The 16348-nt window shown below is 41.1% G+C and overlaps 1 protein-coding gene across 2 annotated transcripts; it reads right to left on the minus strand.

The window, feature by feature from the left end:
• Nucleotides 1–3207: 3207 nt before the first annotated feature.
• On the minus strand, nucleotides 3208–10534 carry LOC124257983. 2 transcript variants are annotated; one of them, XR_006893475.1, is made up of 9 exons: nucleotides 10389–10534; nucleotides 9364–9403; nucleotides 8781–8900; nucleotides 7493–7621; nucleotides 5825–6100; nucleotides 5242–5502; nucleotides 4629–4734; nucleotides 4137–4204; nucleotides 3755–3868 (listed from the first exon to the last, which is right to left on the minus strand). XR_006893475.1 is itself a non-coding variant. In XM_046692060.1 (8 exons), the coding sequence occupies exons 1-8, from the start codon at nucleotides 10407–10409 to the stop codon at nucleotides 3604–3606; spliced, it is 1218 nt and encodes a 405-aa protein (XP_046548016.1). In that variant the 5' UTR covers nucleotides 10410–10533; the 3' UTR covers nucleotides 3208–3603. The 2 variants fall into 2 exon arrangements, 1 of the variants encoding a protein (XP_046548016.1); XM_046692060.1 differs by lacking the exon at nucleotides 4137–4204 and having other exon boundaries at nucleotides 3208–3868; nucleotides 10389–10533.
• Between the last annotated feature and the right edge of the window lie 5814 nt (nucleotides 10535–16348).

Genomic DNA, 16348 nt, shown 5'->3' on the forward strand with positions numbered 1-16348 from the left:
AAAAGACCCACCGAGTTTACAACTATGTCAAAACGTACCGGTTTTCGATCAGCGTCATAGGCACCAGATATGATCATCGTTTTTTGGATACGTCTGAACCGCGAGCGCAGCCCTAGTTATCGAACGATCAATTCTAACCCGGATTGCTTTTCACGGGTATATGACATAATTGAACTAGATGCAGCCTTCGTTTAACACCCTATATAATCGTTAATGTCGGCAAAAATAGAAAAAACTATGTATTTTAGTTGCATTTATCTCTACAATTTATGTAGTTGAATATGTCAAAAAGGTATCAGCGTAAATGTATCTGTTAAACTAAGTTCGGCCCTAGTTATCGACTAACCCGGATCTTCACGTGGTAGGAACTAGATGAGCCCTCGTTTAAAGTACGGAGAAAAAGGACTCATTTACTGAGGGGAAATTAGTGCAGAAACTGTTCGGCCTAATACAGCTGGTAGAGAATAAAACGGAGAAAAAGGACTCAACTGAGGGAAACTGATCATAATGGCAAAACGTCAGACCTACTCATAATGAAAACGTCAGACCTTGCTTGTGAGAATTTATGTCCTAAAAATAAAAAGTTGTTTAACAAACTATCATTAAAATATTGACACAGTTCACCATTTGTTACGAGGGAGGAGTGCAGAGAAAGGGACCGCCAGGTGTGCGAGAAAGGATGGAGACGGCACAGCACAGGTTAATGAATCAATAACTTTGTCGGCACTTGTGCACGTGCTTCTCTAACACCTGGCTGTCCCTTTCCCTGCACTCCTCCCTCTTAACAAATAGTGAACTGTGTCAACATTTTAATGATAGTTTGTTAAACAACTTTTAAAATTTTAGGACATAAATTCTGCAAACAAATCACAGAGTTGGTCTGATGTTTTGATTATGATCAGCGTTTCATTGAGTATTATATGTTTATTAGTTTTCGAGTTAGATTGCAATTCATCGGTCCGCTTTTGAGCCAAACGGACTATCAGATAAGATAATCCTTTAGGGCAATTATACTGAGGAGGTACACGGCACGTCATAACAATTTACAAATAATATCCAGTCCTGTCAATCTTCGGGTGGTCATGCCACCTATATACTACGATGCGTTTCTATGGTTTTCGTGTATCATACTCTTTTACATATCTCAACATAAACTTTATGAAAGAAAAACACGTAAGATGCATGTTAATTACTAGATGAGACCTAGTCAACACACATGAAAAAGTACAAAATATCTTTGAGATGACCCCTTGTGCCTGTAGGCAGCACGTGCATTTCATGCCAGGTGAGTCGACGGTCCGTCGTCATACCTGGCTGAGCGACCTAATTGCCATCTATAGTCTGATCTGTTGTTTCAGCAGCTATTCGTATTTTTTCTAAGTTGTGCCCGATTTTACGAGTAAACATGCTTTTCTGGATATCGTATTACGCATCCCACTGAACGCCCAGTTAGGCCGAAGTGGGTTATTTCGACATATGCTATTTGCAATTGTGTAAATTTTAGGGATACAGAGTAACAGCCCCAAAACAGTTTTTTTTCTATTTCCGACAGTACTATAATGAGGTAGCCTAGTGATTAATACATTAACCCGTCACGTCGAAGACCCAGGTTCGATTCCCCACATGGGTACAGTGTGTGAAGCCAATTTCTGGTGTCCTCCGCTGTGATATTGCTGCAATATTGCTAAAAGCGGCGTAAAACCATCCCACGCGTGCATATATTAATGATCTGCAACTGTGACGAGAAAGTCTCCTTTTCATATTCAAGAGTCCTTAACCTCCAAGACTCATTTCAATAAATGTTTAATGTACCATCAATATCTGCTGAAAAGCTGGTTGTACAGATTGACTGGGAGACAGGAATGTCAAAACATGCTATCAGGGAATCGATTTCAGTTTCTGCTTGAAAACATATAGAAATTATCAGCCGACGTAGCCTAAGATATGACACTACCCATATGGAAACACACGAGGGAAATAATCTCTTTATAAGAAGTTCCTTCTTAAAATAATATATTGTTAGTGTTTGTGTACTTTGCAAAGTATCTTTGTAAATGTGGTTCGTGGTTGGATTTCAGTGTACCACCCTATTTGCCAAATAGATTATAGCTGTGTCTGTCCAAATTAACACACTTTTTCACGCGACTAATTATCTTTTGCTTTGATACTTGACAGGAGAACACCCTGAATCAATTGGCACAAATCGCCATCAAAGGGCGATAACTCTGGCCTCTTCAGCTTTGAAAATACAGTCCGCATAACGCATAATATTTCAACGTTTATATTGAGCGTTCTACTTTCAATGTGAGAAAATAAATGAGTGTATAATGATTTTGATATTAAGTGATTCAAAAATTGTAAAATGGGATTTAAAAGCAAAATAGTGCCTGCGATATAAAATCATGGTTTGGGTTGGGATTTTCTGTAAACCTCATTCCTAGTGTCACTGCTGGACATTTCTAGAGCCACGTACTGGGCTGTAGGGGTAGTGGCATGTAGGGGTTATGGGATACAACCCGTACACTGTGTGCCACGATTTGAGTTCAGTCAGTACACCCCACACATTAATCGTATCCTTACATAATCCCAGAGACCGGTACGGCACTCCCACTATTGATTAATCCATGCTAATAGCTGCCGCTATGCGCTGTAAGTTATACATCTGCAACAGAGCATGAAAGTAGAATACAACGTCTACCAGAGAGAGTCCGGGGTCAGATTCAGTACTTTGGAGGGGGTAGGGGTGGGGGGTGGTGAGTGGTGTGAGAAGGGTGTCTACTTGGACCATGCGTAACTTCAGTAGGAGGGTAGACTCCCAAAAATCTTCAGAAAATGAATCACAAGTAATGTAAATAATTATATTTTGACTTTCACACCTCTTGGGTCATTTGTAACTCTGGTAGGGTAGCGAAAGCCCTCATAAAGGCCTACCAAAAACATCACAAACGTTGTGTTGATCATTATCAATTTTCCTTTAAAACACATGGGTCACTCGTAATTTTGGGAGGGGTGTAGCAAAAGATACATAATCACGATATATAAACTATTATTTATTTTACATTAAAACCACTTCAGTCATTCGTAACTTTGGGAAGAGGTAGAGATAGCCTTGATAAAAGCAGCGTAAAACTAAACTCACTCTCTCACTCATACGAATTAATACTGGTCTTTACGTCCGGAGTAATGACGTCCCTGTATACATTAATCTATGAACTATTATTTATTTTACATTAAAACCACTTCAGTCATTCGTAACTTTGGGAAGAGGTAGAGATAGCTCTCCCCAAACCACCACAAACACAAATGGCAAATGTATGCAGTTCGAACTGTAGACGGGACTTAGGCGGTGTATGTGTCTAGTTTCTAGTTTCTGAAAAATCGATTGTCTGCTTTGATTGGTCCAATAATGAATTTCTATTTCGTCCATCAGTCACTATATCAGTCACTATTCAGATCTTCGTGTTGCCAATGAGTTCAGTTTTACGACCCTTTTAGCAATTCCAGTAACATCACGGCTGGTGACACCAGAAATGGGCTTCACACATTGTACCCATGTGGGGAATCGACCCGGGTCTTTGGCGTGACGAGCGAACGCTTTAACCACTAGGCTACCCCACCGCCCCTCATGTTGACAGTTCGAGGTTGATCATACACACACTCCACGACATCGTCACTCTCTGTGTCGTTCTCAAACACAACCCTCTCTGTCCTTGTCACACCAGCCGAGACAGGTTGGTTTACATACGTCGAGCCTTCGTATTCTCTGTCATAGCTGGAGTCCAGTGTCACCCTGGATCTCCGGAACTGGATCACGTCGTAAAAGTTACCTCCCTTCACACTGACACAGGAACACCATTTTTGACGGAATCTGTAGGATACAAACATATTGTAAACGGTTTGGTGGTTTGGTTTGGTTTCTGTTTTACGCCGCACTCAGCAATATTCCAGCTATATGGCGGCGGTCCAATAATGATCCAGTGATCAACAGCATGAGCATCAATCTACGCAATTGGGATATGATGACATCATGTTGAAAACAGAAATATGATCGTTTATTGCATAGTCTTTTAAGATGCTTGAGAATTTGGTTGTAAGTTAGAACTTCTTAAAACCGGAAAAGAAACTTATAACGACACCTGCATGTATATGTAGTACACATCCTGGAAGTTCGGGACCATATAATTCTTTCGCCATGAAAGATTAGCTGAAGTAATATGAACGAATAGCATGGTCGTTATCATACATAGAATGTGTCAAAACAGGCAAAGATTGTTTCACAAACTCGTATAAAGGTTATTCCACAAAACGTTTCCGTTCAAACGTATCAACAACATCATATTATTTTTATATGGCGTTAGTAGTCAACGCTCGCTCACAACAGCTGAACTCTCGTAAGAATTAAGGGGCGGTGGGGTAGCCTAGTGGTTAAAGCGTTCGCTCGTCACGCCGAAGGCCCGGGTTCGATTCCCCACATGGGTACAATGTGTGAAGCCCATTTCTTGTGGTGTTGCTGGAATATTGATAAAAGCAGCGTAAAACTAAACTCACTCACTCACTCGTACGAATTAATACTGGTCTTTACGTCCGGAGTAATGACGTCACTGTATACATTAATCTATGATACTTACCGAAAGCCAATCAGAAGAGCAGTGGTACTAATGGTGCAGGCCATCAACATCGCCAGGATCAACGACCATGTTGGCACTGACGATTGCCACGTGGTCATCGCAATATCTGTATATACACACATGCATTATAATACATATCCGCCACCGACCATTGAATTTTCGGAAAATTGTTTCATTATTATGTTTTACATTTTCTGTTTAGCTTCAAATAACAACAAACATGTTCACTAGACTGGCTCAATGCCACGTTAGAGAATGAAAAACATGCTGATGGTTTCATTTGTTTGTTTGTTGTTTTACGCCGCACTCATCAATATTCCAGCCATACGGCGACGGCCGGTAAATGATCGAGTCTGGACCAGACAATACAGTGATCAACATCATGAGCATCGATCTACGCAACTGGGATATGATGACATGTGTGAATCACGTCAGCGAGCCTGCCCACCCGATCCCGCTATTTGCCTCTTACCACAAGCATGGGTTTTAAGTTTTTAAGTAGTGACAGAACAATATTTTCACAAACTACTATTGAATACAACATTGAAACACAAAGGAAAGAATATGAAAACTGCCTCACATTTGGTATGCTAGGCTCCACTACAAAACTCACCGTCAGTTGTGTCCATATGAAATGTATAGCAGGCCATCTGGCTGTAAAGGTCTCCGCTCCGGGCCGACACACAGAGAATCTGGACTGAGGTCGTGTTTGGTCGTGGGAACATGTAGCTTGTATATGGGGTGGTGAATCTCTGTGTGGAGGAACTGGACCACAGTGACCCATTGAAGGAGTCGGCGTGACCCTGGACTGACCAGTAGACGAACAGGAATGCTGTGTCATAGTCATGTCGTAAGTCGGATGGCACTGCAGGCGCTAAAAGTGAGTATGAATGAGTGAGTATGGTTTTACGCCGCTTTTAGCAATATTCCAACAATATCATGGCGGGGGACACCAGAAATGGGCTTCACACATTGTACCCATGTGGGGAATCGAACCTGAATCTTCGGCATGACTAAACTGACTTATGGTTGAAACATTCTCTCGTCACGCCGAAGGGCACAATGTGTGGAACCTAATCTGGTGTTCCCGCCGTGATATTGCTGGAATGTTGCTAAAATGTTGCTAAAACGATGTAAAACAATACTATTACAATTGCCCGTTTAAATAAAACAAATGAATGAAATGTAGTTCTTACGAGTTCGCATGGTGGCTGTTCTTGGTGGTGCTATCTTAATCTTGCTGTTCTCATCTACGGCGACACTGACGGTGACGTTGAAAGCCGTTCCAGGCGTCAGATCAGTTAAGTCGAGGATTTCGAACGGTTTGATGAATGTCCTTCTATTGCCGTTACACAAGACATGATACTTGAAAGTGGATGCCACAGGCGGTAGTTCAGGCGTGGCCCATGTAACCGCAGCTGTTGTCGACGTAGTTGTCACCGACCGTATGTTTCGGATGAACAGCTCACTCACTGTAAGGAATAGCCTCGAATGTAATATGCCTCCAACAAATAACGACAAATACCCTAACCTATGCCCAAGCTTCGTCCAGGAATTTGAAGCGAAGTCACCTAAACTCTTATCATACCTCATACACAAATGTCTTTTTCTGATTGGCTGGGCGCTCTTCTATTATTTTTAATGTAACGATTTTCTATGTTACCCGCTGGGAATGCCGAACTATGGGAATTCATTTGGTACTTCGTCATAGTAATTCTGTATCTCGAATACTTAAATCGCGTCCGATGCACGGAAATTACCGATTTGTGGCGAATGCAAATCGATGTAAGGGACATAACTAGATAACTTTCTTGTCTGTCGTTGTCGGTATTGCCTAATTGCCTAACTCTGGTACTCCTTATTATGATCAGATACCCGCGCTTCAAACAGTTCAAAATTAACATTGAGGTGTTCGGTAAGATAAATACGTTGTTCACTGGTCCTTCGGGTCCTATATACCCCTCGTGACCAGTGAATAACTTATAATGTTTATGTCATGTGTAGCTTACGATATCCATTCATTCATGGGTGTTTTGACGGGCAGTGGGAGCGAGTTTTGTTTGTTGTCTAACGCCACGGACCTAACAATCTAGTGTCGGACTATGTTTCGTTGGGTTTTCAACAGATTGCATGTGATGTTTTTTAGAAGGCATTCAATCTAATTTTGCGCATGTTCTGAAAACGAGTTTATCAGGAAAACAGTATTTATATATTACTGTGGTTCTCTCTATAAAAATTACAATGATCAAAAGTGGTATGGATGTCGACTATTTGATTTTATTTTAATCATTCGTTCGATTTTTTCAATTCCTTAAGAAAGAATAGCTTTAAAAGTATTATTTCCATTGGTGTTCACTGCGAGTACTGACTGATCCCGATGTGACCAATAATCCGAAACAAAGAAAATACATATCGATTTTAAGTCTTATGTAACTGAAAAATTAAAGAACTGTTGTTAAATTTGTATATTTCTAATTAATCATCACTCATTCCTGTGAGAGTTTGTAAAATGTCAACCGTGGTTTGGTAATACTGACCGGTTCATTGAAGACTAGGGCAAGAAATGATTTTGTAATTACATCACCCCTACCATGTTCTAAATGCTGTAAATGCGTGTCGGAGAAGGCAAATGTATCTATCTTCAACAATGCAACATGTAAAATACCCATCAGCATTTGTTTTCAAATGTTTAAGAATGATTATTAATACCTTTAAAACCATGCGTGGGTATTCTTGCAGCTGCGATCTTACGAAAAAAATCTAATTTTTGTGGATATAATGACACTAACTTAGATATTTTCAAATTAAAATCAAAGATTTGTATAGTTTCTTCTTCTCCTTTGTCTATGTATCGGCATACTCACATGCCACACACCGCTTGTCAAAGGTATTAGCGTGGTAGTGTGTGTCGTCGCACTGGCAGTAGTTGGCACGGCAGCTGGCGCCGTCCACGCACTCCATATCGCCAGAACACGGCATGTTCGGGAGAAGACCTGAAAAATCTCTAAATTACACTCGGAAACATAATTCTTTTAAACAAAATTATATATAGCGTCAATGTGAATGTCATGGTAAATGCAATGTTTCTTTTAGTTTGTGAGCATAACTCTGATTTAGAATCGGCGGTATATGAGAAACACTCCATAATAACCAACTTAAAAGATAGACATATTGGCCCCAGAAATCAATGTGATTTAAGAGTGAGTGAGGTTAGTTTTAGCAATATTCCATCAATATCACGGCGGTGGACACCAGAAGTGGGCTTCACACATTGTTACCATGTGGGAAATCGAAACCGGGCCTTCGGCATGGCGAACGAACGCTTAAACCTCTAGGCTACCCCACCGCCCATGTGATTTAAGTGTATGTATACAGAAAAGAGGAGATTATGTTAGGACAGTGTTTGTTTAGAGCAATGTCGTCACGTCTCGGTTTAATGACGATGTAGGTTATGTGTTTCAAACAGACTCCTGACATTCTGTTAACCTTGTGAAATTGTAAACCAAGAAACTTAAAAATGCAACAAAAATCACTTTCTTTTCACTCGAAAACTCATCGTGGACATCGAAACTGAAACTGACATCATTCTGTAAATATTCAAGCGTCAGAGCTGTCATGGCGCTTGAGTAAGACTATTAGCCATCCTCGGTCAGCGGCGTCAACGCGATCGGTACGCTAACATGAGTTGAGTTGAGTTGAGTTGAGTTTAGTTTAGTTTAGTTTAGTCTTACTCCGCTTTGAGCAATGTTCCAGCAGTATCACGGCGGGGGACACCAGAAATGGGCTTCACACATTGTACCCGCGTGGGGAATCGAACCCGGGTCTTCTGCGTGACGAGCGATACTTTAAGCACTAGGCTACCCCACCGCCCCCAACATTACATGAAGTGTTAATAACGTAAGTACGGCAGAAAGTTGCACAACGAACATTGCGACCTGTCGTAAACACTGCGCCAGCAGGGGGCCTGATAAATCGCTCGCTCGTCACGCAGAAGATCCTAGTCCGGTTTCACACCACGACAATATACCTGACAACAGTGTGTAGCCAGTTTCATACATTCTCCTACTTTAACACAGACTTACTACATGGTTCGGAGAACGGGATACGTCTCCATGTACTGACAGGAGTGTATGCAACAAGGGAAATACTAACGTTGTTCACACTGTCCTTTCAAGGGGTAGTGCTCGATGTTGCATTGACAGACGTTGACCCAACACTCAGCATTGCTGACACACTCGGACGTCTGTCGACACTCCTCCCCTTGTCCTTTACCTGGAATATACACCGAGAGTGAGTGAGTTTAGAATACGCCGCAATCAGCAATTTTCCAGCTATATTGCGGCGGTCTGTAAATAATGGAGTCTGGACCAGACAATCTAGTGATCAACAGCATGAGCATCGATCTGCGCAAGTGAGAACCGATGACATGTGTCAACCAAGTCAGCGAGCCTGACCACCCGATCCCGTTTGTTGCCTCTTACGACAAGCATGGGTTAATGAAGGCTCATTCTAACCCGGACCTTCACGGGTAGAATATACACAGAGAGGTAGGTGATGTATCATGATGATGGTGATGATAATGATGATGACGGTGATGAATGATGATGATGAGGAGGATGACGGTAATGGATGGTGATAACGACGACGGCGATAGATGATCATGAAGATCAGGCTGCTGCTGATAATAATGATGACGACGACGACGACGACGATGATGATGATGATGACTACTCACCGCTTATGCATGCTGTATAGGGTATGAGCAGTACGAACACCTGTGGACAGAGCATAGCACCGAGTAAGACAGCCTGAAAATATTGCTATAAGAAAATTTTCCACAAACAAACCTTTGGAAAACATCTTCTAGCAGAAAAATGTCCACTGGAATATTTTAACTAGGGTATCACATCCAATGCAAAGACTCACTTCTGGGAGAGGGGGTGAGAAGTGTGTAATTCCTATTACAACCAGACCATGATAAGAGTAACATACTTCTCTCAAACTGTCTAGGTCACGTACTTGGTGTACCCTTCTGATATTGTGTATTCAAAACTGTTGCACGTGTGCGCTTAGCGCAGCCTGGTATTTAATACTAAACAGGATATGACTCATCTCCGTTCTTTGCTTGGTTATTGTTTATACACCTGTATTCAGTCCCGTATATTTTCATTAAATGTCTCACTCGTATCTGTAATATCCTTAAATCCGATACATTAAAGATTAAAAAGACTTTGATAAAACTATAAAACCATGCATTATGTACCCATCTATATAACAATTATAAGGCGAGAGGAAACTGTTAAGTGGATATCTTGTGAGAGGACTTGCCGGCCCTCGTGCTAGATTTATCCAGGACAGGGTTTGGGCCATTTCTTCTCTGTATGTAAATCATAACGAGGAAGAAATTATCGAAAACCATTATTTTCGAACGTGATTTTTTTTTCACAGAATGACAAAATATTTCTCACCGACAAAAAGTTCATCACAAACAATATGCATACGTGTCGGATCAGACACAGAAGCCGAAGACCCGGGTTCGAATCCCCACATGGGCACAATGTGTCAAGCCCATTTCTGGTGTCCCCCGCCGTGATGTTGCTGGAATATTGCTAAAAGCGGCGTAAAACCAAACTCAGTCAGTCAGACACGGAAACTTATATTACTTAAAATTATATTAATTTTGCATTTGTTGAATGGAATAGTTATAATCTGTATTGCTATTCAACACGTGAAATAAGTATCAAGCGAAAGTTTACTCACCAGAATATAGTCGTCAGTCATTCTGTATCTCGTCTCTGTCAGTATTAAGTGCACACTGACTGTTATTGAAGCATTACATGTTCTGGGCTACGAGTCAGACGACTCAACATGAAATACTTCCTTGTGTACAACACTATCTTAGATTTGCATTGTATGGTTTTATGTTTACCGTGTGATACTACTGTTATCATGTGTGACGGCTGATCTAAAAGCTCACGTGGTTGTAGTCTCCATATCCATATGTAGTCTAAATATCCAAGAAAGCCCACGCAAGTCTAGAAAATGTGGCAAGTCTGAAAATGAAGAAAGTCTCAGGGCTCCTTTTCATTATATTTTTTTTTTTTGACTATGAACTTTTTTGCAGTAATATGTTCATTTCAGAGACTAGTTGTTAGTCTAGTGGGTTGGTAGCGATGTAACATGTCCCTAATATAAGCTGGGAAGTTTTCATCATTTACTGCTGAAAGAGTCTTGGAAGTGATGCAGTGATCTACGGGTAGCCAGTGGAGTGATTTCAGGACGCGTGCGTGCGTGCGTGCGTGCGTTCGTGCGTGCGTGCGTGCGTGCGTGTGATATTGATCAGTTCTCTTGGTACAAGTCACCATCCTCGCAGCACTGGACTCCCCATTTCGACCTTTACACAGATAAAACATAAGACGCGTGACCTCAAAGGGCGTCCGTTGACGGCAACGTACCGCCTCGTCCATCACAAGAGGACATGACGGAATACTCACTGGTCAATGAGTGCTTGTTCAAGTTCTTTCAAGGTTAGGAGCTGATTCTTTCTGCTGTTGTCTTCCAAGCTCATCCCAAATGTTTGCGATCTAATTCAAGTCTGGTAACGGGAACGGTAGTCTATGACATCAACACCGACGTTACGTAATAATTACGGGGCAGAACTGCAATAAAGGGCGAAGTACTGACGTGTGTTGAAATATCTGCCCATGACCAAGTTGATTGATTGATTGATTGATTGATTGTTGTTTAACGCCGCACTCATCAATATTCCACATATTGAGCTGGCGTAAAAGGCGACTAATGGGATCGTGTGGTCAGGCTCCCTGACTTGGTTGACACTTGTCATCGTATCCCAATTGCGTAGATCGATGCTCATGCTGTTGATCACTGGATTGTTTGGTCCAGACTCGATTATTTACAGACCGCCGCCATATAGCTGGAATATTTCTTAGTGCGGCGCCAAAAACATCAAACAAACAAACAAGATGTTTGAATTCGCTGTGAAGAGTTGTGTCCCTTAGGTATGGAAGGATCCTATGATCGTGAATTATTCTGCCACAACGCCCTAATTGTGTCTAGGTTTGTCAACAGCATATACCGCGCCGGTTGGTCCTGCCATAGTGCTAAACGTTTGATATCTGTACCACTTGGGGCGTTCATCCCATAACTAGCTGTGAGGTAGCTGAAACACTGGTCAAAGCGGCGTTAAACCCACTCACTCACTACCTATATAACGATTAAAACTATATCACAGTTCGGTGGGGAGAAACCAGACCAACACAGAACTGAACTGCAGAAGCCTTTTCAAGTAATAATAATGAGAATAACGCGCATTTCCCAGGCTAGATATCCTGCTCAAAGCGCACAATCTGATCATTATATCTATGTTTGTACGCATCGATGCTAGTATTTATATATGTACCGATGTATGTACCTAAGTGTGTATATATGTCAACAATCTTTTCATATTTTTTAAACGCTTTTTAAATATTGCTAATATTCTTTTTTAAGGTGTCATTTCGGCCTCTCGAGGCCTGGTGTTTGCATTTTATATGCTGTACTATGCTGTCCCATCATTTATAACACATGACACTATAATAAACTACTACTATTATTATTATTATTATCCCGGATAACCCAAGCTGCCTCTTAGGCTTAAGAAGGTTAATTAGTTTCACGACTTAATTCACCAGGTACCCATTATCTGCCGGGTGAACAGAGGCAGTTTTGAATAAACCCACATGCTTTCTAAAGTGAGACCACATCTACCACATGTGCTTCGTTGTGGGACAGGACTAAGTCCTACAAACTCTCAGGAGTGACCCATCCAAGGACTCTCCGCGCCCAACGTTGCTTAACTTCAACTGATTCTGACCTGAGCTGTGCACAGGACCACACGCCAAATACTCTTGAGAGTAGACATGCTCGTACTGATAACCTTGAATATTCATGTTTGTGGTTTACACCCTTGTAGGACCACACTCAATACATCCAGGCGCATTGAGTAATAAATCCCAGTCTGACAGCTGTTTTAAAAGCACTACACCTACTTTTCCGGTGTGATTATGAGTCACGGTATAACTGTATATGGGCATTTCACGGGAACATGTATTGCCGGAAAAGGAATGAATAGAAAAAGAATCACAACAGTTATCAAATCGTTACAAGACTTGGCCAACTTGCACAAAGCGATCTTAGCATTACAACTATCTCAAGGTTCTGTATTAGATATACCCACACTTTCCGAGGTGTGCCGCTCAATACCCCTACTGTTTGAGTCGTGTGGCCTCCGAGGCGTTAGCCGAGAAGACCACACGACTCAAACAGTAGGGGTATTGGGCAACATACCGAGGAAGTGTGGGTACATCTGACTTATACCTCACTTCTGGTCGAGTTACGAGTTTATTATAACACTTTATGTTCTATTTATGACAAAAAAATTATTTCTTTTCCATCTGTTTCATTTATTTTTAGCCCACTTGTTAAGACCCTCAAATGTCCCGCGTCTATAGTCTGTTTGCAGTGAAACCAACCGATCAATTTCACTTTAAACAAAAAAGTACTCAAATAAGTGAAATTACGATTGCGAATCTCATAATTTGACCTTGCCAAATGAACATCTCAGAATTATATTCAACTTAGAATAAAATTTGTTTAACAAATGATCATAGTTTCAAATCAATATTATTGTTTTGTATTACAATTTTAGGGGGGTAAGCGCAGGAGTTGGAACAGTGAAACAAATGCCCGTGCGGTACGTAACAAGCGTTAACTTCTACCAAACCTGCATGTTCTGGGTGTTTCATTTAATGTGCATACCCCATTGTAATACAAACCAATAACAGCGCTTTGAAACTATGATCGTTTGTTAAACAACTTTTATCCTAAGCTGAATATAATTCTGAGATTTAAATGTTCAATAGGCAAGGTAAAATTATGGGGATTTGCAATCTTAGTTTCACTTTATTTGATTTACTTTTTTAAAGGGATATTCATCGGTACGTTTTCACTGCAAACAAACTATAAGCAGTCGATTGCACGTGCATGCACGGGCTTGCACGCTTTCACACGATTTTAAACACCAGTTCGGGCTCGAGAATGACTTCAAGTAGCCCCAAATATGTGCAATATTACTGATAATTGACATTTGTATGGGCAGACCAATGCGCATGCGTTCTCTGACTCGCATGTGGCATAGAAAACATTTGGAAGATCACACGTTCGTTCGCCATGGATGCTGAAGAGTGAACAGAGGATTTTCTTTCTCAAATTGACAGTTCGTTAGCGTCACATTTCGACCTGGATGATAAGGAAGATTTTGAAACAATCCAAATCTCAATGTGAGTCCATTGAAATAAAATTATATTTCGCCGTTTGTTGTGTCTTTATTGCTTCGGTATACCCTAGTGAAAAAGTGTAGGTGTATCATTGACACACCTACACTTTTGACAGGTGTACCGGTCAATACACCTACACTTTTAACAAAGGAAACCATGGCAACGAGACCGGAAGTGGGGTATAAGTTAGAGTTACGACGTCGTAGAGATAAGAGCGCTTTTTGCAAGCGGGCCCTCAAAAGTCGTCGAAAGAATGCAAACGTAAGGCCCAAAACAAAACTACAGAGTGAGTTAGTGAGTTTAGTTTTACGCCGCACTCAGCAGAATTACAGCTATCAAAATATAGAAAATCAACTACATCATGACTCCATTGTCCTTGCATTAACTACAAGTAACTGAGATTTTTGCTGAACAAAACTTTTTGTCCTTATCCTATCATTTACCTTGACAATAGTCCAGTTTCATGAGACACGTCTGTCCGCAACAGCAACAGAATCTGTGAAGTCTGCATCTACATCATCTGCATTGAGGCTACCGAAGTCCTTTGTCACGGCGACGACACGATACGGATGTAACAATGTTTATTTGTTGATTTACGGCGCACTTAACAATATTTCAGCTTCGTGGCTGCGGTCTGTAAATGGAGTCTGGACCAGACAATCGATTGATCAACGTCATCATCATCGATCGGCGTAGTTGGGGTATGATAACGTTTCAACGAAGTCACCGAGCCTGTTCATCCGATCCCCAAGTATGGGTTGCAGGGGACCAATTAACAATTACTAGTATATACTCACTTGTATCACAGCTTAAAATCACAGAAACCGTAATTGCTCGGCTATATATTTGCATAAAAACAAACGGAAACATTCTCCGTGTAGCTCCGGGATCCAGCTATCCAACGACACGTAAGGCGATTTATGCAGCTCCCAAGGGAGCCGTGCTGAAATAGGTAGTACAATCTGGGAGGTGGGGATTTGTTCAAAACGTGGGCAGGGGTGGACCAGTGGCCTAAGGCGTGAAGTCGCGTGTCCGGTTCCCTTATAATGTAAAATTGGGTTCAAAGCCCAGATGGGATCTGATGATAATAATTGGTTTCCAGCTCGTGCCTATCACCAAAGTTGTTTCACTTGTGCCCTTCCTGACACATTTCAGAAATACCTATGGAAAGGTGCCAAAATGGTCTCTACAGCAAGTTATATTATTATTAATGTATAATATTTTGTTAAGTATGCCTGGTGAGAACTGTAGGGTAGTGGGGGGTACTTGTGAAGTGGGGCGAAGTTTTTTTCTCGTTAAGACGAAATCTCTGGTCAGATTATCCTAATGGGCACCATGTGTAAAGCTCTTTGTGTCTACTATCTAATTCCGGCTGAGATCCAAAACCCCAAACTCACATTAGCTTAGGATTGTGCGTTTTATAGATTTAACAATAGATATATTTTAACTGCGGGGAAACGAAACAGTTGGTCAGATGTTATAAACTATATATGATATTTACGAATACAGTGAAGCCTCGTTAATCCGGACGGTTGCGTTTCTCAGCAAATTCGTCCGGGTTGCGAATCGTCCGGACTACTGAAGTCAACCCAAGTTGAAGCAGGAGTTGCTTCCCTTACTATTACAAAAACGACACGACTCTGGATAAAACAAATAAGAATTTACATGTATTAGCTTAACGGGTTTAACATAAAATATGGTATTGAGCTATTTCTCTTGAAATATTTTGTATTTGTGCTGATGCAATGCTCTGTTTGAAAAAGAGTTTGAATGATTCAAGGCCACAATATGAACATTCTATTCTCGGGGAGAATTAGACAAAGAGGTCACTTAGTGTGTTGCGTGTCGGTGTACGCCGGTTTCGGCAACATAAAACAACAATGATTTTAATTTGTTCTTTTATTTGTTTTACACCAGACAATATTTTCTCGACAGCTAATTTATGTAACTCCTGTGCTGAATTAGACCTCCCTAACAGTTCTCACATTTAAATGACATGAAAACGATATCGAAACCCATTCTCGCTGAAACGGCCATAAAATCAATTCTTGTATATAACTGCGATTTGAAACCTGTGATAGGACAAAGTCCAGCATATTTTTAACTCGATAGCTATACTTTGATACCCTAATATCCTTACAGTTGTCATATTTAATGAAAATGTAGCAACAACAACGACAACGACAACGTGAACATGAACGTGAATGTGAACGTGAAACCTCAATGATTGTCATAAAATTCATGTTCTGCTGCAAGTACACAAAATGTGTGTTCAACGTATCTTGAATAGAGGAGGGGTGGGGAGCAAGTGAGTGAGTGTGTTTAGTTTTACGCCGCACTCAGCAATATTCCAGCTATATGGCGGCGGTCTGTAAATAATCGAGT

The sequence above is a fragment of the Haliotis rubra genome, unplaced genomic scaffold, assembly GCF_003918875.1.
Source record: "Haliotis rubra isolate DU_JTF1 unplaced genomic scaffold, ASM391887v1 Scf68, whole genome shotgun sequence".
Lineage (NCBI taxonomy): Eukaryota > Metazoa > Mollusca > Gastropoda > Lepetellida > Haliotidae > Haliotis > Haliotis rubra.